This window comes from Taudactylus pleione, unplaced genomic scaffold (assembly GCF_031769625.1).
Source record: "Taudactylus pleione unplaced genomic scaffold, aTauple2 ptg000397bl, whole genome shotgun sequence".
NCBI lineage: Eukaryota > Metazoa > Chordata > Amphibia > Anura > Myobatrachidae > Taudactylus > Taudactylus pleione.
In genome coordinates this window covers 5,667,526-5,690,666 of record NW_028284799.1, presented here as the reverse complement: position 1 = coordinate 5,690,666, position 23,141 = coordinate 5,667,526, and the positions used below count along the sequence as shown (strand labels likewise).

The 23,141-nt window shown below is 42.7% G+C and overlaps 1 protein-coding gene across 7 annotated transcripts in view; it reads right to left on the bottom strand.

The window, feature by feature from the left end:
- ULK2 (unc-51 like autophagy activating kinase 2) overlaps positions 1-23,141 on the bottom strand; it is a 140,649-nt gene that overhangs the window by 53,002 nt on the left and 64,506 nt on the right. For all 7 annotated transcript variants that reach the window (XM_088446362.1, XM_088446366.1, XM_088446363.1 and 4 more), the window contains 3 exons: positions 22,981-23,039; positions 21,488-21,570; positions 2,373-2,423 (listed from right to left, as the gene is read on the bottom strand). In XM_088446362.1, the coding sequence (XP_088302488.1) occupies positions 2,373-2,423; positions 21,488-21,570; positions 22,981-23,039 (193 nt within the window). The remainder of the gene's footprint in view (positions 1-2,372; positions 2,424-21,487; positions 21,571-22,980; positions 23,040-23,141) is intronic.

Genomic DNA, 23,141 nt, shown 5'->3' with positions numbered 1-23,141 from the left:
TCATTTACATTACACTTCTGTGAAGTTTCTTCTCCCATGTACTATGTTTATCAGAAGGTCAGTGCCATCACCTCCAGCACTTGATTCAGTCGTAAGGTCTAAGAGTGATATTCTCTCTTTTCACTTTTGGATTTTGCCACTGGATGAGAGACCTTTTGGTTACCCTGGATAACCTGATATTGAGACCCAGAGATAAACCTACATGTGATCCCACTGGGTCAGTAATTCCAGCTACAGGCTGCATGTGTCACCTTGCTCTAATACATTTTTACTTGCAGTGTCTTGGAACAGACTGCATATTCTGAATTTCCGATCACCAGGATATCATCCAAGTACAGCCTTATATTTCATCCAGTTTTCTTAAATTCCCCTACCAGCTTCATCAGCAGGCAGAAAGTTAAATACGTGAATTGCCCCACAGGGGCAGGAAAGTACACATCCTGGAGATCTATGGCTGCAAGGAACTTCCCTTTGCTTACGGATATGAGGATTGAATTAAAAAGTTTCCTTCCAAAATATCTGGCATTGACAAACTTGTTGAATCTGGTCAGGTCCAGAAAAGACAAAGCTCCAGAGGATTTTCTGACCAACGTTTAAGTCTGGAGCAAAATAGTTTTCTTTTCGTATAAACTTCGCTTCGAACCCTGCTGAGGTTGATTATTTCACTATACAAAGAAAATTATTTTTAAAACCAAATATTTTGTCTGTTGTATTGTCTTCCTGGCATATAGCTTCTTTGAATTGCTGACATAATGAAGGGGGGCTAAAAATTAGAATACATTCACTCAAGAGGATTTTTCTTATATGGAGCTCTTCATGAGCGTCTGCTGCCTTGGGGGAGCAACCTTAGGGCTTCCCTAGCCACTGCTCACTATGCCGTAGACTTGCTAAAAAAACAAAACAGTGTCTCTAAAGAAATGCAACACAAATTCTATCCCTCTTTGCATGATTTCACACTTTAATAGGTAATGCCTGTTTTCCACCTCTTGTACAGCGGTATGAAGTATCTCTCCTAATTATATGAGGGCTTTGAAATTAGAGGTTGCCATAGTTTCGATTTCCAATGTGGTTGATGATGAAATATGAAGCTTTTTGATATATTACATTTTTCCCTCCATGGGATATTGAAGAGTACCCCTATTTTCATGAGGAACTGTAGCTCTTGCAGACATGGTGGTTATAGCTGCATCTAACTTTGTGGCTGAATCAAGTTTCTGCACTTCCTCAGTCAATATACACAGGTCAAATGATGCTCTTCCAGCTGTGTCCATTCTTTATGGTTAGGTGCACATTTTCAAAGCTTGGAAAAAGATAAAGTGGAAACTAATCAGCTGCAATTTTTCAAACACAGGGCTTGAATCAGTAAGGAATGCAGTTGCTAATTTGCACGCAATCGGGTGATTAATTCGCAATGCGCATGCATCGTAATGTGCGGGCGAGAACTAAGAATTGCGATGGGAACTGCGTCTGCAGAGGCTACGCAGACCCAGAGCAGAGTGATTGACAGGAAGTGCCGTTTGTGGGTGGTGACGGGGGTATGGGGCTCGCTCGGGCAAACGCAGACGTGCCAGTGCATCTCAACGCCGTTGCAGGGGCGTGCATAAATTATCCACTGTACTACCAGATGCAACCTGAGGTCTCATAGCATGCACTGAAGTTAGCAATTCCTGAGAAAGGTCTGGCCTGCCTTAACTGTGCGTATAGGTCCGATGTTACCGATTAATTCGCTATGTTGCCCATGTACACGGGTGTGTGTAAAGGGAAGCGGGCGTGCTTAGGTTCGGTTGTGATCACAATGCAATTGCAAACATTTGCATTTCACCGCTGATATTAGCAACTGCGTAGTGTGCGTATTAGCAAAATAGCGATCCTTGCTGAATCAGGCCCACATCCTGTAAAATGACAGTTAGAAGCAGATTGGTTGGTACTTTATCTCTCTCCAAGGTTTAATACATGTCCCCCTAAATCCTTCAACACCCAATGTACTGGAAATACTAATTTTATGATTGCCGTTTTCTGCGCCGTCATTGATGTTGTTGCCTCATCCATCCCCATGGATGAGGCAACAACATGTTTAAGCAAGAGTGCTACTATATCCAGATTAAACATCCTATGTGTTTTGCAATTCTCGCATTGAAGCACCACCCCTTCACAAGGGAGGTGGCTGGAATGCTGGAGTGTGGCCTGCTCTTCCGAGGGTGAACTAACCAAAATTTGGAAAGTATGGCAAACGATGAAGATGCTTAAGCTTTAATAAAAATCAAACCTTCAAAATTGCCATGGACTTGAAATAGAACTGCCAATGTTATCCAACACTCATCTGGCATATATATCAATATTTACATGGGAAATATTCCCTGGTATGTACTCACACTTTTTCACTGTAGACACCTGATCAAGGAAAGGGTGGGTGAAAAAGCCCTCTGTAGAATAAGAAAACAAACACTGCATTTCAGAATGCTTCATTTTTGTTTATGAAATTATTATTATTTTTAAAGGTTTTCAATGCTAATTTAGGAAATTAGAAGAAGTTTTCATTGTTATCTGGTTAGGGGGTAAAAATAATGTAAAATAAATTTTCATATTAATGACTTATCATAAAAGTTGACTAAATGATACATTTATCCCAAGAGTCATACAATTACATTTATTTATATTGCCTGCAGCACACTCTAAAGTTCTTCACATTTGAACCCAATCCCGTATGGCAGTGGTTCCCAAACTGTGTGCTGTGGCACCCTGCTTTGAGAATCTCATGGGAGTGCATGGGATAGAGCCAGCTGAATGGACCGAGTACTTGGGTCCAAGTCTCACCGGTAGGGCTCTGGAAGCCTGCAGGGCTCTAACTCCCCAGGAATGTGAAGTCTACACCTGTATAAAGAAGGCATTGCTGGCTAAGTTTCAGATCACAGGAGAATCTTATCGTCTCAAATTCAGGACACTGAGCAAAAGTGGGACTGCTTCCTACCAAGAGTTTGCCAGTCAGCTACGGCAAGCTTGTGGAAAATGGCTTGAGGGTAGACAGGCCTCTACTGTGGAGTAGATCGTCAACCTAATCGTGGCAGAACAACTAATGAGTAAGATGGCAAGAGAGGTACGGGAGTGGGTCGCAGACCGGAAGCCCAGTACACATGAACAAGCTGCAGAATGGGCTGGTGAAAATATAGCTAACTGTCCCCAATGTAGAGTCTTCAGGTGGTACAAGAACCCCACAAGTGGAGAAGCTCCCTGAAAGAGACCCGCGAATCAATGATAGTAGTAAAGGAGGCCCTATCAAAAACATCTCTTATCAACCACCCATATTCAAAGTGGCTAACCCAGAACCTCGGAAGTGTTACCGCTGCAATCAACCAGGACACTTGTTGAGGGACTGTCCACGCACGCGAGGGCCATTCCCTGGGGCTAGACCAGCCCCAGTCTTTGTGGTATGTTACCCCATGGAGCATTATTGCGAGGCAGTCATCCAGTCAGATGCGGTCGAGATAGATGGGGTGTATATTGTAGACCTTGTTCTGAGGGAGGAGCAGGCAACTCCTCAGAATATGCAGGGGCACTTACAGCCTGTGTTGGTGGAGGACCAGTGGGTACAGGGCCTACGAGATTCTGGGGCCTCACTCACATTGATTGAGCCAGACCCGATTTCCCACCTCCAGGTGATTCCTGGACAGTATGTACGAACTGCCACCGCCGGGGGACAACAGGCCGATATCCCCGTCGCCAAGATACATCTCGACTGGGGAGCCGATCAAGGAATCGTGGAGGCCGGAGTACTCAAGGGGCTACCAGCCAAGGTCATCCTCGGGAATGATCTGGCACAGGGACTGGTGACACGCTTCGTTCAAGTGGTGACCCAGAGCCAAACCCAAAGAGCAGCCCAGGTGACAGTTTCAGAACAGAACCAACCTACCCCGGTCACAATGGTGAGTGATTCAAGTCCCTTGTCCAGTACTTCAGAGATAGACTAGGGGAAGGGGGACTGGAGCGAGTTTCGACAGGCCCAACGGACAGACCCTTCCCTAAGTAAATTAAGGCGCGCAGCTGACCTGGAATTGGAAACAGCCAATGGGAGCAAGATAGTTTGGGAAGAGGAATTGCTGAACCGAGTGGTCGTTCCTCAGTCTGGACAGGAAACAACAGTTGGTGGTACCTACACCATACAGAGCACAATTACTAGCCCTTGCTCATGACATTCTAGCGGCCGGGCATTTTGGCATGCGTGAAACACTGGCCCGACTGTTGCGGAATTTCTTCTGGCCACGGATCTCTAGAGATGTTAAGCAGTATCGAGACACCTGCGATACCTGCCAGAGACTGGGGAAGCCCCAGTGAAAAGCTCCTCTGCACCCATTACCTATTATAGGGGAGCCCTTTGCCCATGTTGCCATAGACCTAGTCGGACCATTAGCTGTTCCCAGTCATACGGGAAAAAAGTACATTCTAACGCTGGTGGACTTTGCTACACGCTATCCTGAGGCTGTGGCCCTATCATCTATTGACACAGAACATGTTGCGCAAGCATTGACGGACATATTCAGTCGGCTTAGATACCCGCAGGAAGTAGTCACAGATCAAGGACCCCAATTCCAAGGTGAACTAATGCAAACCCTGTGGCAAAAGTGGGGAGTTCGACCACCTCTTATCATCCGCAGACGAACGGACTCTGTGAACGTTTCAATGGAACGCTAAAAAGACTTCTACAAGCTTACGTGCAGTCCGTAGGGAGGGACTGGGAGAGAGCCCTGCAACAGCTTCTATTTGCTTATCGGGAAGTCCCACAGGCGTCTACTGGATATTCCCCATTTGAACTTTTGTACAGTCGGAAAGTGCGGTGGCCTCTAGACCTGGTCAAAGAGAGCTGGGAGGGAACTTTCCAAGAACACCAGCAGCCCATTTTACAATATGTAGAGAATATGCGGAACCGCATGAGAAGATTGCTACAGTTAACCCAAGAGCATCTCAGGGAATCAGAGAAACAAAATGAATGGTATGACGCCCACGCTCAAGACCGAGAGTTGCATCCAGGGCAAAAAGTAATGGTGCTTATCCCAATGCGAATAAACCAACTGCAGGCCACGTGGGAAGGTCTGTATACCGTGGTAAGGCGCACCGGACCGGTGAATTACGTGATTGCCCTGGATAAGGGAGGGAAGTACCTACGCACCTTCCATATAAATTGAATTAAGGCCTATCGTGATCGTCAAGTAGTACTAATGGCGGTATGTTGTCCTCTGATGGAGACACCAGAAACTGATCCATTGCATGACCTTTTGGGAGCTGCTAAAGAGAAGAAAGGAGTGGAATCAGTCCAGGTGGGACAACAGTTGAATGCAACCCAGCAGCAGGAGATGTGGAGGATCTCAAAGGCTGAACAGGCCCAGTTTTCTTGTCTACCTGGTCGAACTCATCCGTCTGCTCACCATGTGGACACTGTTAGTGCTAGGCCGATCCGACAAGTCGCTTACCGGATGACTCCGGGTGTTATGAGGCAGGTAAAGGCTGAGATCGAGGAGATGCTAGCTTTGGGGGTCATAGTGCCATCTAAAAGCCCATGGGCTGCTCGGGTTGTGTTGGTTCCCAAGAAAGATGGACCCACATGGTTTTGTGTGGTCTATAGCAAATTGAACAAAGTCACCACCACTGACGCTTACCCTATGCCCCGTGTTGTTGAGCTACTGGATCGGATTGGAGGGGCTGAGTTCGTCTCAACATTGGACATGAGCAAAGGCTACTGGCAAATCCCACTTACCAAAGAGGCACAGGAGCGTTCTGCCTTCATCACACCGGAAGGACTCTGAGTGGACTACCATGCCTTTCGGGATGAAGAACGCCCCTGCCACATTCCAACGAATGGTTAATGACCCCTGGAGGGGTGTCAAGACTTTTTCCAAGCCTACCTAGATGACATTGCCATCTTCAGCCATACCTGGGAGGAGCATTTAATTCAGGTGACAGAAGTGCTCAAGAGGATTAGACAGACTGGACTCACCATACGCCCAGATAATTGTCAGATGGGGATGGCTGAGGTTCAGTACCTAGGACATCGGGTCGGAGGAGGTGCTATCAGACCTGATCTGGCAAAGATGGAGGCATTTGCCAATTGGCCCTAACCTGTCAACCAGAAACAAGTGCGGGCGTTCCTTGGAGTCGCTGGCTATTACAGGAAATTTATACCACATTACAGCACTGACTGACTTGACCAAAAAAAAGATATGCTCGAATTATTGAATGGACTGTTGAGTGTGAGCAAGCTTTCAACACCTTAAAAGACTTGATGACTCGAGCCCCAGTGTTGGCTGCCCCTGACTACAACAGAAAGTTTATTGTGCAGACTGACGCATCAGGGTGTGGACTTGGGGCAGTGTTGAGTCAAGTGGGAGAAGACGGTAGGGAACATCCAATTGTGTATCTATCCCATAAACTAGCTGACCAAGAGATAGCCTATGCCACTATTGAAAAAGAATGTCTAGCCATAGTCTGGGCCTTAAAGAAGCTACAACCATATCTTTATGGGAAAGAATTTACTGTGGTCACTGACCATAACCAGTTGTATTGGCCAAACAGAACCTCGGGGGAAAATGGGAGGTTGTTGAGGTGGAGTCTGGCGTTACAAAGTTTCAACTTTTCCATTCTCACAAAAAGGGACATCACAATGCTGACGGGCTATCCACATGTGAGGAAACAAATACCAAGCTTCGCAGACCCTCGGGCCGAGTTGACGGTCAGGACTCCAACATTGGGAAAATGTCTGTCTCCTCTGTTTAAGAAGATGGAGGTATGTGAGGAAGCAAGGGAAAAAAGACTTCTAGGACTTGCCTGCATGTTGAAAAGAGTTAACCCCATGACCCATTTCTGTGTTCTTAAATTGAAGCCCTCAGTCTGCAGAAGTCTCATACAGGAAGTTTGTCAGCAGCAGACAGCAAGGGAGTGTTTCTGTTACAAAGCCCTCCTCCTTCCTCTCTGGAAAGAATGACACCAGGGCCCACCAATGAGAGAGAAAGAGAAGTAGGGTGGTGCAGCAAGGGGAATTGTGTGACTACAGTATGACTCTGGAGGTTGGGGTGTTGTCCCCTCTCAGTGTCTTTAGATATATAGCAGCTCTGTGTGCCCTGCTACAGCTGCCATTGCTGGCCAGGTAGTGAGGAGATATACAGCAGCTGGAAAAGACTTTGCTGAACTGTGAGTGGACTGTAATGATATAACCCTGCTTACTGTTTGCTGGATTTCTGTGTCTCCATGAATAAAGTTAATCTTGCCTTCATTATAACCGGCTTCACTGTGTGATCCCTGAACCCCAAGATACCCAGATCCCCCGGTAGCCTCACATAACCCTCCCCCTAACACTTACTGTCGGGATGCCAGCTGTCGGGATTCTGGTGCCAAGATTCCAGCGCTGGTATTCTGAGCACCAGCATCCCAACTGCCAGGATGGTAACATCCCTGTAGGCCTATGCCAAATATTGCATTAATTGATAGAGCAAAGGAGGTGTGTGAAAGTTGAGCATCCACCTTGTTAAAAATAATTATTGGGGTATCAATTTCCTGTAGACTAACAAAAAAAAAAAAACAACAAACATTTTAAAGCATATCTACAAAAGCAATTTGAGAATAAAATTTCAACAATTTGAGAATCACATTGCATGCTATAAAACTCCTCTCCTCCCCACCACCCCAAAAAAATAACGTATACAATAAAGTTTATATTACACTAAACTAAAGATTCATATATATTATGTAAAGCAACAAAGAGCATTCATAAACATTTATATACACTAGCATTTTTGGAACCAAATATAATTGCAGTAGCTGCAGTAATAACTAAATAAATGGACACAGTTATTCACTCATTGATATCAGGATCTACTATAGGTATTTTCATAGACAAGGCTAATTTATAACTACAAGCTTATTTAATAAAAAACACATCCAATCTCACTACTAGTACGTAAATGGGTATCCTCCATCCGGGTGATTACAATACTGAATTACCAGATATCTATTTTGTACAGAATCGGGTTGGGGGGGGGGGGGGGGGGGACAACTAAAGATCTGATGAAAACCTAAATTAGATAGCCAGTCCCTGAGTGGATGACCATAGGGCACTTCCAATCAAGACTTGGTAGATAAAACTAGTGAGCCATTAACACAACTTAAAGTTCGCACATTAGAAGTTAGAGAGGTCAGTACTGCTAGACATAGCTTCTGCTTACAAGCACACAGAACCTGAAGAGCAATTAAACTGTAATAGACAAGTTTTAATAACTATAATTGCTAAAAAGTGTATTTAATTTAAACTATATGCACATACTCTTCTCAACAGTCACAATTCCAGCAACAAAGTGGTGAAATGGGAGTAATCTGGTAGGAATGGGAAGAGACCAGGATTAGGTAGGAAATGCTACATATTTGATTTCTAATCTCCCAGATTACAGAAACATACTGTAAAACCTATTTATAAAGACATTGAGTTTTAAATGAAATATATATTTACTGTTCATATGTAAAACAATATTTAAGGTGCGTACACACGATTCTTTGAAAGATTTAACTATAACGTTAAGGTTAAATGGTTTGTAAAATCGTTCATCTTTTTAAGATGAACGATGATCGTTCATGCGCGTTCACGTTTGTAATTTGTAGTTTAGTCAGACTGACCAACTCAACGATTTTCAGTAAGGGAATATGCAAAAATCGTTTGTAGTTCAAAAAAATCGTTCATTACATTTAGTAAATGAAGGATTTTAGTAAACTATTTTCGTTCAGTTTTCCCTTGAAAAAATGAACGAAATCGCTTACTAAAATCGTTCATTTACTAAATCGTTGTGTGTGTATGCAGCTTTAGGGTTACATTTTTCTCTATGAACTCCACAGTTCCTATCTGCTAGCCCTCAAGAACTTTTCTTAACCACATATGTGCTGCTGCAGTATGGGAAATGTTACAAATACATCAGTGAACGTTACAATATGCCTTTTCAAGACTATTTTAGGTCTCTTGAAGCAAACTTTATAGAGCCTAAAATAGCCATGTATGTAGCTAAACAATTAAATACAAAGCACACTATAATTAGAATGTGCAAATCAAGTTCAAAATTAAAATCTACTGCCAAAAAAACAAAACTGGAAATTAACCAACTGGCTGTTTCAATTTCCAATCTAACATGCATTTTTTAAGATGTTAATTAAAATGAAACAATGAAAATATTTGGTGGTTCTGGATTACTACATCTATACATCTCTATATTTCTAGAAGGCTAACACTGCTCCTCACCTCTATGTGGGGAATTCAAGTGTGTTGCGTGCCAGCGGTCACTAGATGGTGCCCGACTGAGCAATTGAAATGTTGCTCCATTTGGGCATGCACAGCTGCCATTTCTACTCGCAGCCATCCGAGCAGGCGAGCAGAAATTACCGAAAAGTGAACCGTTTGAGTGCTCATACATACATATAAAAACACACACACGGGTTAAAAAGGGAGGCGCCGCTGCTGCCTACTCCATTTGCCGGGCGCCCGCTAAGTTTTTGTTACCAGCGGGCTCCCGACTCCTTCCCTACAGCGGCAGCTGGAGACTGGAGTTCTCTCCTGACCTCCCAGCATTCCGGCTCCCGCAGTGGTTGAAGGGAGAGAGGCATGAGGGGGGCTTAAGGTAAGTATTGTGTGTTTATTTTTGTGTAAGGGGCATTACTAATGGGGGCACTGCATAACAGGCACCACTCCTGTGGCACTGCTACTCTGGGCATTGTGTATAAGGGACACTAATGTGTGTCAAAATTAATAAGGGACACTACTATGTGGTGTAATGCGAATAAGATTGTGCTACTGTGTGGCGTAATTTGAATTGGGGATACTATTGTGACCACACCCCTTTCTTTTGAGACCATGCCCCATTTGCTGTGCATGCAGGGGGGCGCCAAAGACACTTAGGCCAACTCCACTGTCTGTCCCTGGGCATTGGATTGTTTGAAATTAAAGAATACTTTTTCACATAAACAAAATAGCAACAGGCTGGGAGAAAAAAAAAAAAAAAAGGGAAAAACTGAAATTTTGTATCGGTAAACAGGGCTTACATAAATTTATCTGGAGAAACCAGATATTACATATCAGTCTCTACATGATATAATATAAAGTCCATCATTGCGATATTTCGGTTTAGGCAGTGTAAGCCAAGAAGCACTCGTCCGTTTTTATGCACTTTTTTATGGTCATACATTAATGTTTCATACACCTAAACCTTCTTCGACAAATGCTCTATAGAATAGTGACAACTGCATCAAAATCAGTCCAGTGACTCTCGAGATTAGCTCGAACAAACAGACAGACGCCTACCAGGGACTTTACACTACGTATAGTAGGAGTATGTGTGTGTATATATTTTATGTAGCCCGACGACAGGCGAATAAAGCCAGATATGTTGCTGGACAATTTGAGCCATGTTTGCTGTTTATTTAAACCGCTGAGTGCTGCACTTGGAACTGTTTGTAGCGGGCACCGCGGGACACATTGTAATTGAGAAGTAGAGTGTTGAGCCAATAGGATATATAGAGATTTATACATATATACACACACACACACAAACCTACACACACACACAGATCGCAAAATACGCGCGTTTTTACGCGCTACAGGAAACTTGGGACCCAGTTTAACTGATAGGGTCCCGCAGGACGCGCTGGCGCTGTGTGTACCTCAGTAGCAAATCAGCGTGCAGTGGCGTCCCCCCAGCCATTCACCACACAGCATCGTGCCTCCAGCCATTCATCACGCGGCGCAGTCCTCCCAGGCAATCACCGTGCAGTGGCTCCCCTCCAGCCAATCACCACACTGCACCATCCCCTAGCCAATCGCCGTGCAGCAACGTCCCCCCAGCCATTCACGAGGCACCGTCCCTCCAGCCAATCGCTGTGCAGCAGCTCCCCCCAGCCAATCACCACACAGCACTGTCCCCCCAGCCAATCGCATTGCAGCGACGTATCCTCAACCATTCACCACGTGGCGCCGTCACCGCCAGCCAGTCGCTGTGCAGCGGGTACCCCCAGCCAATCACCTCGCAGCAGTTTCAGTCCTGACACTTCTTTCCCGACGAGCACGCTCTCCAGAATCCAGACTCTGTAATCCGCAATGGAAGAGTAAATAGAGAAGTGGGATAGCTAGCAGAAGGTTGGGCAGCAGAGAGGAACGCGGTTCCTGCAGGCTGGGCAGGCAGCAGTAGGCAGATGGAGCAGGTTCCCGATGAAGGACAGCGGCATCACCTGCCCAGAAGTCCATGAACAATTTGGCTGCAGCAGCGTTGTCATGGTGCCGGGACCCACTAGAAACCAGCACTCCTTCAGCCAGCTGAGCTCTCAGTACGCAGGAGGCGGACAGCGCATAGGGCAGAAGGGAGCTGCAGGCGGACAACAGTGACCAGGCCAAGGGCTCCCAGAGGAAGCAAAAGAGGCAACCACTGCCCCAAGTTGTATCTACCATAACCCCCTCCCTACCCCCAGCACTGCCCCCAGTATTGCCTGCCCCTAACCCCCTCCTTGCCCTTCCAGCATTACCAAGCTGCTATCTACCCTACCCCCAGTACTGCCTGCCCCTAACCTCTTTCTTGGCCCCCGTACTGCCCCAGCTGCTATCTACACTTGCCCCCTCCCTACCCCCAGTGCTTCCCCAGCTCCTATCCTGACACCCACCTACCCCCAGTACTGCCTACCCCTAACCTCTTTCTTGGCCCCCGTACTGCCCCAGTTGCTATCCACACTTGCCCCCTCTCTACCCCCAGCACTGCCTGCCCCTCGCCCCCTCCTTGCCCCCCAGCTCCGTCACAACTGCTCTGTCCTCAGCCCTCGTAATATGTGATGGAAATAGTGGATTAGGACCCCAAATTTAAAAAAAACAAAAAAACAAAGAGGGGTCCCTGGGACCCACAATTTTTTACACGAATATATATATTATACACACATACATACATACATACATACATACATACATACAGTACCAGTCAGAAGTTTGGACACACCTTCTCATGCAATGGTTTTTGTTTATTTAAATTATTTTCATCATAGTAGATTAATACTGGAGACATCAAAACTATGAAAGAACACATATGGAACTATGTTGTAAATAAAAAAAGTGTTAAACAAATCAAAATATGTTTTATATTTTATATTTTAGATTCCTCAAAGTAGCCCCCTTTTGCTTGGATGACAGATTTGCACACTCTTGGCATTCTCTCAAAGCTTCATGAGGTAGTCTCCTGGAATGGTTTTCCAACAGTCTTGAAGGAGTTCCCAGAGGTGCTGAGTACTTGTTGGCTGCTTTTCCTTCACTCTGGGGCCAACTCATCCCAAATCAGAAGACTAAAGAGTCCTGGAAGTGATGAAATGGCCCCCACAGAGCCCTGAGCTCAACATCATTGAGAGTGTCAGGGATTACATGAAGAGACAGAAGGATTTTAGCAAGCCTTCCTCCATAGAAGATCTGTGGTTAGTTCTCCAAGATGTCAGGAACAACCTCCTGCCGAGTTCCTTCAAAACCTGTACCTAGAAGAATTGATGCTGTTTTGAAGGCAAAGGGTGGTCACACCAAATATGTACGAGGGTTGTTCAAAAAGTAATGCCTAAATGCTCATAACTCTGAAATAATATGCAACATTTATTTGAAACTTTGTCAGTTTGTAGATTAATATGCTGCTAACTATATATGTAGTTTTGTTTAGGTAGTCCAAGAAATACCATGGAATCCAAAATGAAACAAAGAGCCGTCATTGAATTTCTGGAATAAGAAGGCTGCAGTGCTACAGAAATCCACAGAAGACTGAAAAAAGTGTATGGTGAGCGTACAATTGACTATAGCAATGTCAGAAGGTGGATGAAGTGTTTTCAATTGGGAGAATCGTCCGTGTGTGACAAACCTCGTGGTGGCAGACCATCAACTGCAGTGACAGCAGAGAACTGACAAAGTCGATGCCATGATTCAGAAAGACCATTGCGTGACCATCAGAGATATCAGTGATGAACCTGAACGTAGCCATGGCACTGTTGAAACACTAATCAATGATTTGGGATATTGTAAAGTGTGTGCTAAATGGGTTCCAAAACAATTAACCAGGGATCATAAGGCCCAGAGGGTGGAAGTGTGCAATGACCTTTTGACCAACTTTGAAGCCAAACCTGAGAGTTTTGGGAAAATGTCATTACAGGAGATGAGACCTGGGTATTCCTTTATGACCCAGAAACAAAGGTCCAATCAAAGCAATGGAAACACCTAAGTTCACCTAGCCCAAAAAAGTTTAAATCACAGCGATCCGTACACAAAGTCATGGCCACACTCTTCTGGGATTACCAAGGTGTTATTCTCATCGATTACTTGGAATAAAACCAATCAATCAACAGTGATCGATACATTATTACACTTAAGAAGCTGAAAGAAGTCATCCGCAAAAAAAGGTCAACAATTCAACTGTCAAATGTCATCTTACACCATGACAAAGCCAGACCTCACACTTCGATGGCAACATCTGTGGGCAATAATGCCACATCCACCATACAGTCCTGATTTAGCCCCTTCTGACTTTCATCTGTTTAGCCCTCTCAAAAACTGTTACCGTGTCAACATTTTGAAGACATGGAGGTTGTTAAAAACGCCATACGTTCCTGGGTCAAACAGCAACCACTGGAATATTTCCAAAGTGGATTCACAGCTTGGGTTGAGAGGTGGAGAAAATGTTTGAGGGCAGATGGTGAATTTTTTGAGTACAGTCATTCTGTTACTAAGACTTCAAAGTATTTTACTGCAAATTTTCAAATCTGTAACTATAATAAAATTTGAGTTGTGAGCATTTAGGCATTACTTTTTGAACAACCCTCGTATTTGATTTAGATTTCTTTTCTGTTCATTCACTTGGTTAATTGATAAAAAATAAATTATTAACATTTCTATTTTTTTAAAGTATTATTACTTTGCAGCATTTTTTCCACACCTGCCTACAACTTTTGCACAGTACTGTATGTATATAAATTTATTATTATATAATAAACACAGCTCTGCTTGTTTGAAGTTTTTTTTTATCTGGAGTGCCGCCAGAGGGATTGCTCTATATATATATATACAATATCAGCCTACTTTTGGCAATGATAATAAAACTATTTGGTTCCTTAAGTCTTGGCAGACGAACAGTCTGAATAATAATTAACTTCATATATAGGAGTTAACACAAAGTAGATACAGGAGGTAGGTGTGTGTTCTGTTGTCTTGAGAAACATTGCAACATCAACTGTGTTGATCACCCTACAGATGCCCCTGAATCTCAATAATGACTTGGGAACAGAATGTTCTAATGCAGTCAAAACCTTAGAAATGTGGCAATGCACCAACACCTTGCTCTTCATTGCTTAGTCAGGCCACGCACTCTCTCAAGTCAACAGTACAACTAGGTTTATGAAAATTGCTTTTAGTATGTTACCAATTTATAATCACTAATATATGGGAGGAAATTCAGCTATTAATAATGTTCAATATCTCTGCAACCAGACCTGGTGAATATTACAGCATATACACGTAAATTTGACCAAACTCAAATGTGTATGCCTAGCTACAGCTGACGTATGAGCTTTACTGTCCCTGGCACAGGGTAGCACAGACGGTGTAATGGTTAGCGTTACTGCCTCACAGCACTGAGGTCATGGGTTCGATTCCCACCACGGCCCTACCTGTGCGGAGTTTGTATATTCTCCCTGTGCTTGCGTGGGTTTCCTCCCACACTCGAAAAATATACTGGTAGGTTAATTGGCCCCCAACACAAATTAACCCTAGTGTGTATGTGTGTGCGCATGTGATAGGGAATATAGATTGTAAGCTCCACTGGGGCAGGGACTGATGTGAATGGCCAGATATTCTCTGTAAAGCGCTGCGGAATATAACTGTTATAAATAACTGGTAATAATAATAATATAGAAAGATGGTAATTAGGAGGTGAACTAAATTGTAAAAAAAAATAGAAATAGAACATATATTGCTAGGCAAGACTAAAATTATATGGTGCCTAGTGTGGAGCGATATAATTACCAATATAAATAGAAAGGAGCACAAAAGCAAATAATGGGTAGAAGTGAATTTAATTATACTGATATCCAGTCTGTGCTTAATAATTCTTAACATATTAGCACATGTAATGCAATTACTTGGGGACCACAATTCCCTAATCCTGGTACTTTCAAAAGGTTATTGATAGGGACCCCACAAGTATGTTGCCATGGGACCCTCACAAACCTTAATCTAGCCCTGCTGACAGTAACAGTATTACAATGGCTGTTCTCTTTAGTGGGGATCCCAATCAAAGGTGAGTAAAGGGTGTTGTGTAGTTAATTTGACTTTGGCAGATAAATTAATACAGAAGCTCCATCTTACATTAATAAGCAAAGAAAGAATAATAAACACTTTCCCTGCAGACATTCATGCCCATTCAATCCAGACCAATGTAGGGAGAGAACTGAGGTCTGCATTTGTTCCTGGGAACTGCCAAGAGATTGCACAGTGACTACCCCTCCAGCCGTGATACACCCTTGCTGATGTGCTTACAGCCTAGAGTCTGCCGGAGTGTTCAGACCTTTTGTGGATCATACCCATGGTGAGCGGCTAAACAGCTTGTGGAGTGGTTTTCCTTGTTGCATGTGCCATTGCACACATTGTATGCACTTACAGCCTCGAGTCTGCCAGAGTGTCCTGACCCCCTGTGGGTTGCACTCACGGTGAGCGACTGGACAGTCTGTGCAGCTGGTTTCTTCGTTGCATGTGTCATTGCTGGAAGGAGACCACTCTGTGCTTTCACTATCTTGGCCAGCACAGGAATTACATTGTAATCACTCCACGCTGTGCTACGATCCTCTTGGTCAGTACAAGAGCATGAGCACTCCGGGATTTCTGGATGACTACTGTTTAGCAGACGGGGGAGCGGTGAGTGTTTTGTGCTGATAAGACATTCTCTACTGATTTTCCCCCTTGGGAATTGAATGAGACTATCATTGTATATACATCGATTGTGACACTTTCAAATAAGAGTGTTCACAGACATTTATTTTTTTCAGCAGAGAATCCAACTATTTGTGTGCTCATTATACCTGCAAATTCTTTTAGATACTGGGATTTTGAATATATTCCTTTTTGGTACACTGTTGCAATATTGTGTGCTGATTGTACATTTATTAATACAGGAACTGCAGTTCTATTTTTATATGTATTTCACTATGAATAAATAATTGAATTTAACAGATTTCTGAATATTGAATTATGCTTTAAGGTGCCTACACACTTGGCGATTTTTTACACAATCTGGCTGATTCCGGCGCGTTGGAACGACAGATAGTGTAAGAAATGCCCAAATCGTGAGTCCCCACTCACGATCAGGATGAGAGTCCCCCTGGTCGCACTTCGCATCTTCAGATCTGCCGTGCTGTAGGGCAGATATGCCAATCTGGGACACAATGCACTGGATGCACGATATCTTAAGTCAGATTGGACATTTTTTACTCTAAATCATGTGTAGGACTGCTGGGAAGCTGCCAGGGAAGAGTTAAAGGGAAATCGTACATCGTGAGCACATCCCCAAGTGTGTAGGCACGTTTAGTGAACATTAGCGCAGACACACTTCTATTTATTTCTGTTTCTTTTGAGAGGATTTGTGGCAGTTTCCTGTGTGTGTCAGCAGCTGTGGACTCACTTAAGATCCCTGACTGAATGAGCGCAGCACTGTTTTGTCTTTTCTGGTAACATATCATATGCATGCTATTTATAGTTTTTGCAGACACCACAAAGAAAATCTGAAACACGTGTCTAGTGTTATTGTAAACAAGCAATTCATTTAGCCACCCACTCAAAAGCCTTGTACCAATTCATACAGCTCATTAGGTGTCCAACTATTTGTGCTAATTGTGCATTGTAAACCAATAATTGGAAGCTACATTTACTGCAATGAGGAATGCGTTCCTTTTAATCAAAAATAAAACAAAGAAAACAAAACCACACGATACAGTCTTCACTTCCAGCATGTGATACCTCACACAATGCAGCTCAAGGGGTTAGTATCTACTCAAAACAATCACACAAATGCAATATTAGGCGAATACACACATAATAACATAATGCATGTAAAATATTTTGCGATTTAAAATATATATCCTGAAAAGCACGCTGTATTTTTTACCCACATGCTCTTGGGTTATCTAGCTAGCCAAGCTACTGAGAAGGCCTGATACCGGTGCAGGAGCATCGCAGTCACTCTGATATCAGCATCAGTAAGAAGAGAATTAGAAAAATTACATAAGTAGGCCACTGGATCTACTGCTGCGCACCACTGATCTAACAAAGCTATCTGCAAGTATATTATTAAAAGGAGTGTAGTTTGGAGTAGACACATTCCCTTATCATAGGTATATTACAGATCTGGGAACCAACTCCCAAAACAGCATCACATTAATATTACTAAAGCCATCACAGCCATGTCGGTGGAGCTGGGAGGGATGGAGACATCTATCCTTATCCTATTTAGGCTACAGATGAGCGGTTCGGATTTCGATTGGATCTTCCTGCCAAGATCGGATCTCAGAACAAGTTAAAACATCTTTCAAGGACATCTGTGCCGAGATGTCTGTGAAAGATGAGATTTTGCCTTGTTCTGAGATCAGGACTTGGTGGGAAGATCAGAGCAAAAACCCGAACCGCTCATCTCTAATTTAGGCACTGCAAGTCTAATTAAAACGGTTACATTTCCCCAATTAATCTATTTAATGCCGTCTCTAACCTTGCTGCTAACACAAGCAGATATAGCAAAGATTAACACATTGTTTTGAAAATGTGGAACAGTAAAACATCCGCATGTAACATCAAAATCATAACAAGCTAAACCGAATTGGGGCATTCATTTCCCACAGGTAGCACAATATAATCACACTGCACTATTGCGTACCTCCTTGATTGTTTACACCAGGGGTTCCCAAATGCGGCTCTCAAGGCTCCACAACAGTTCATGTTTTAGGGATATCCATGGTTGAGCGCAGGTGACTTAATTAGTACCTACGTCAATTTGATTTAACCACCTGTGCTCAGCCACGAATATCTCTAAACCCTGAACTGTTGGGGAGCCTTGAGGACCACGTTGGGGAACCTCTGGGTTACACGGTAGTGATAATATATACCAACACTTCCATGGAACAACAATTTCGACCTGAGGGCAATTGAACCAGCTTTTTTCACCAGTAGGATGTGGATATTGGCCAAGAAGCGAGGGACAACTCCCTACACAAACTATGACCTTAATAGACACAGATCTCTGTTTTTGCTATGCAACTACTCTTCTGTCAGATTTCCAAATGAGAATCAGAGATTCTCAAACATACATTATATGAACATAGTCTACTGGCCAATGATCCTCCCATACTACTAGATGTTTTAACAGCGATTTCTAACGACCATGGCGACTCATTTTAAGGTTGTGGGGATCTCCGCACAGCTCCCCTACACTTACCCCAACATACTCTATTTTGTGTTCTAATGTATAGTTCAGTTTGCAAAGGTAATTTTACCATCAGGGTTTTTATGCTATTTGAGTTACTTTGTCTATAAGTAGGCATCCTATGTGGATTGTGTTACCTCTGGGTGGTTTCTCAGATATGTACTGATATTATGTCTAATGGTTAATTGTCTAACTTACTGTACCTTTTCTCAGCAATTTTTCCCATATTTATTTACCAGTACAGTGGTGCTTGAAAGTTTGTGAACTTTTCAGAATTTTCTATATTTCTGCTGAAGTTTGGCCTAAAACTACCTCAGATTTTCACATGTCCTAAAAGTAGATAAAGAGAACCAAATCAAACAAAGGAGACCAAAAAAAATTTAGATGTGCTAATTTTTTTATTGAGGAAAAATTATACAATATCACATATCTGGGGGTGTCAAAAGTATGCGAACCTTTGCTTTCAGTATCTGGTATGACCCCCTTGTGCAGCAATAACGGCTTCAAAACGTTTCTGGTAATTGTTGATTAGTCCTGAACATCGGCTTGGAGGAATTTTACCCCATTCCTCCACACAAAACAGCTTCAATGCTGTTATGTTGGTGGGTTTCCTCCCATGAACTGCTCGCTTCTGGTCCTTCCACAACATTTCGATTAGATTAAGGGTCAGGACTTTCATTTGGCCATTCTAAAACTTTAAATTTATTCTTCTTTAATCATTCTTTGGTCGAATGACTTGTGTTATATGGGTGTTGTCTTGCTGCATGACCCACATTCTCATGAGATGTAGCTCATGGACAGATGTCCTGATATTTTCCTTTAGAATATTCTGGTATTATTCAGAATTCATTGTCCCATCAATGATGGCAAGTCATCCTTGGCCAGATGCAGCAAAACAGGCCCAAACCATGATACCATCACCACTGTGTTTCACAGATGGTATGAGGTTTTTATGCTAGAATGCAGTGTTCTCCTTTCTCCAAATATAACACTTCTCATTTAAACCAAAAAGCTCTAATTTGGACTCATCTATCCACAAAATATTGTTCCAATAGTCTCCTGACTTGTCCAGGTGATCTTTAGCAAACTGCAGATGTGCAGCTATGTTCTTTTTGGAGAGCATCAGCTTTCTCCTATCAAACCTGCCATGCACACCATTGTTCAGTGTACTCCTGATGATGGACTCATGACCAATAACTTTAGCTACTGTGAGAAAGATCCTCAGTTGCTTACAGGTTACCTTGGGTTCCTTTGTGACCTTGCAAACTATTAGACGCCTTGCTCTTGGTGTGATCTTTGTTGGTTAACCACTCCTTGGGAGTGTAATAATGGTTTTGTAAGTTTTTCCAGCTTGATGAGCATCAACAACTCTTCTTCTGAGGTCTTCAGAAATCTCCTTTGTTCGGGGCACGATACACTTCCACAAACATGTGTCGTTGAACATTAAACTTTGATAGATCCCGTTTTTTTTTTTTTTTAAAGACAGGTTGTCCACTCACACCTGATGATTGCCATCCCAGAGATTGAAAATACCAGACTCTAATTTCACCTTCAAAATATCTGCCAAGCCTAAAGGTTCACATACTTCTGCCACTCACAGATATGCGATATTGGATAATTTTCCTCAAAAAAAAAAAAAAAAAAATGAGCATGTCCAATTGTTTTGTCTCATTTGATTCTCTTCATCTACTTTTAGGACGTGTGAAAATCGGAGGTAGTTTTAGGCCAAATTACAGCACCACTGTATGTTATCCGAATGACAATAAAAATGAGTCCCATTTACTTCAACAATCAAAATTCAAGTTAGACGGCTCATTTATTAAACACAGAAAATGCAGTCCCTTACCGCTACTGTTTTTGTGCAAGTGCTCTACTACTGCATGCACACAATTCGTACGTACATTTACAGATACTCCAGAAAATACGCAGAATGAATAACGTACCGAAGTCCAAGCTGCTAACATTTTATGACCATCCCCTTTTTTCAACTTAACTTTTGCATTTTCTCCTTAAATACTATTCTGTGTAAGTCTTAAATATAGTGAGGAGCTCTCTGGATTGCTTTTATTTCTTGCAACTCTTATGTTTAAATATTGATCTTTTTCACATTGCTTTTAGTGTGTTTCGATGAAAACATTTTCCCATTACAGTGCCACTGGAAAGTATAAATGCATCTCACGATGGGTGTCTGGAGAGGAAGTGTTTTTGACCAAATTCATGCAATTCTACAGAAGCTGCCTTCTCAGCCCTCATATACAACGATCAACCATAACATTAAAACCACTAAAAGGTGAAGTGAAGACTATTGATCTTATTATAAAGGCACATGTCAAGGGGTGGGATATATTAGGCAGCAAGTGACCAGAAGTTCTTGAAATTGAGGTGTTGGAAGCAGGAAAAATGGGCAAGTGTAAGGATCTGAGCTACATTGACGGTCAAATAGTGATGGCTAAAAACAGCAGGTCTTGTGTTGTGTTCCCAATATGCAGTGGTTAGTACCTACCAAATGTGGTCCAAATAAGGACAAATGTTGAACAGGCAACAAGGCTCATTGACGAGTGTTGGGAGTGAGGCTAGCCTACCTGGTTCTATCCCACAGAAGAGCTACTGTAGCACAAATTGCTGAAAAAGTTCATGCTGGCTATGATAGAAAGTTGTCAGAACACACAGTGCATCACAGCTTACTGCATAGCCTCAGACCGATCAGAGTGCCCATGCCGACTCCTGTCCACTGCCAAAAACACCTACAATTGGCAAAACTGGACAATGGAGCAATGAAAGAAGATGGCCTGGTCTGATGGATCATGTATTTTATAGTTTTAATGTTATGGCTGATTGGTGTACATCATATACATGCACTCACCTGTAAAAACAATGGCACTTGTGCAAAAGTAAGTGTAACCTCAGAAAAACATTGGAATTTTCATAAATGAGCTTTAAATGACTTTGGACACAGGTATAAAATGCGGTGTGACATTAGCCATTTTAACTGCCAAACTCACCAAAGTCAAGTCTGTCTTTTTGGTTTCTCTGAAGTAGTCCCAGCAGTAAGTCTGACAGATACGTAGAAGTTTCTGCAGGTATGCTGTAATAAATCATACAAACATCGTGACTAATAAGTAGTAACAGCGCACAAAAAAAAATATATAATATATAATTAATGGAGGCAGTCAAGGAGATTCTATCGGATATAATTACTAAGTGCTAGTTTGTGTTTCAATTCAAAACCGATGGCCACTGCCAGTGATTTGTACCATCAAAATACAGCAATTACTAAGCAGCAGTTTTGGCTATCATTTGCAACCTGCCCTCAATGTCCATCAGTTTTGAAGTTCCTATCCCATTGCAAATAAGACTAGAAACCATGTCAGATTTAAAGCACTGGACATATCAGTATGATCTCTGCAGGCTTTGTGGTGTTAAAAATTGTTAAAAACAAAACAAAGAAAAAACTGTGTGCCCTCCCCAAATGATATCTAACCCCGTGTCTCTGAGCCTAGGTTAGTATTGAAAAATGGAGTAAAAACAGCGTTTGGTCCCCAACATTTTCCAATAACTAAACGGGGCAGCTGATGCTCTAGCAGGGGTAGATAGGGGGGGGGTCCTGATGCCATAACAGCAACCAGCCCTTGCCTGGTCAGCCCAGGGTTTGAATCTCCAGGGAGCTGAGGACCCCCCCAAAAATGGGGTCCTCCCCTCACCAAGGCTTTGGTTGCGGAGGTAATATTGTAAATACATTTTAAATAATAATGTTCTTTACAGGTGGACTACAGGTCCCAGCAAGGCTGACGGTGCATGATGGCACTTGTCGGCTGCCCAGACATCAAGGGCCCACTGGCAACTGTATTCCACCTGTAAAATATATACATTACACAAAAGACAGGATTTAACACAAATATTGTAGTATTTTATTAAATAAATATAGCCCCAACACAACCTCAAGTCATTACCTATTTATTACTCCTAAAAATTATGGGGTTCACGTCATCTTCAGGCAAAACAAAAACCGCTGCTACTGCTCCTCCTCCGGGAACCCATGGCTAATAAGAGGGACTAATAAGAGGTTTCTTGGGGAAACACTATCAGAATGAATGTGGCCGCGCTGACAGGTCAGAGCGTGGGAACTGCCGCAAACGATAAAGAACAATATTATTGATCCTTTTTACGCCATTACCTCCACACCTGAAGCCCCAGTGTGTGGAGAAGAGCCCTGGCTGCTGGTTGTTCTTGGGGAGGGGGGATACAATTTTGTTTTTTGTTTTGTTTTTTGCTTTCACCTATATATAACAGTCCTGGGCTGATTAGTTGAAGGCTGGTTGCAGTTAAGGCTTTCTGTCCCCATGCTATAGCGTCATCTAAAGTAACTTGTTATTTAGGTTTAATAACACCCTTAATAAATACTTAATTTAAATATCATTAACAAAATTGGGCAAAGTGGGACAATGTTTTGAAACTGTAAAGCACTTGTGTAACAGATATGATCAGTAAAATTTACCTTGGAACTAGGTTCTTATTCTTTTCATAAAACAGTCTCAAATCCTGAGGACTATTTGCCTATCATAAAGGAAATGGTAAACAATTGGTACAAGCAATATCTACAAACACACAAGTTTGCAAAAAAGCATATGCAAAAATAATAGATTATGGGGCTCATGT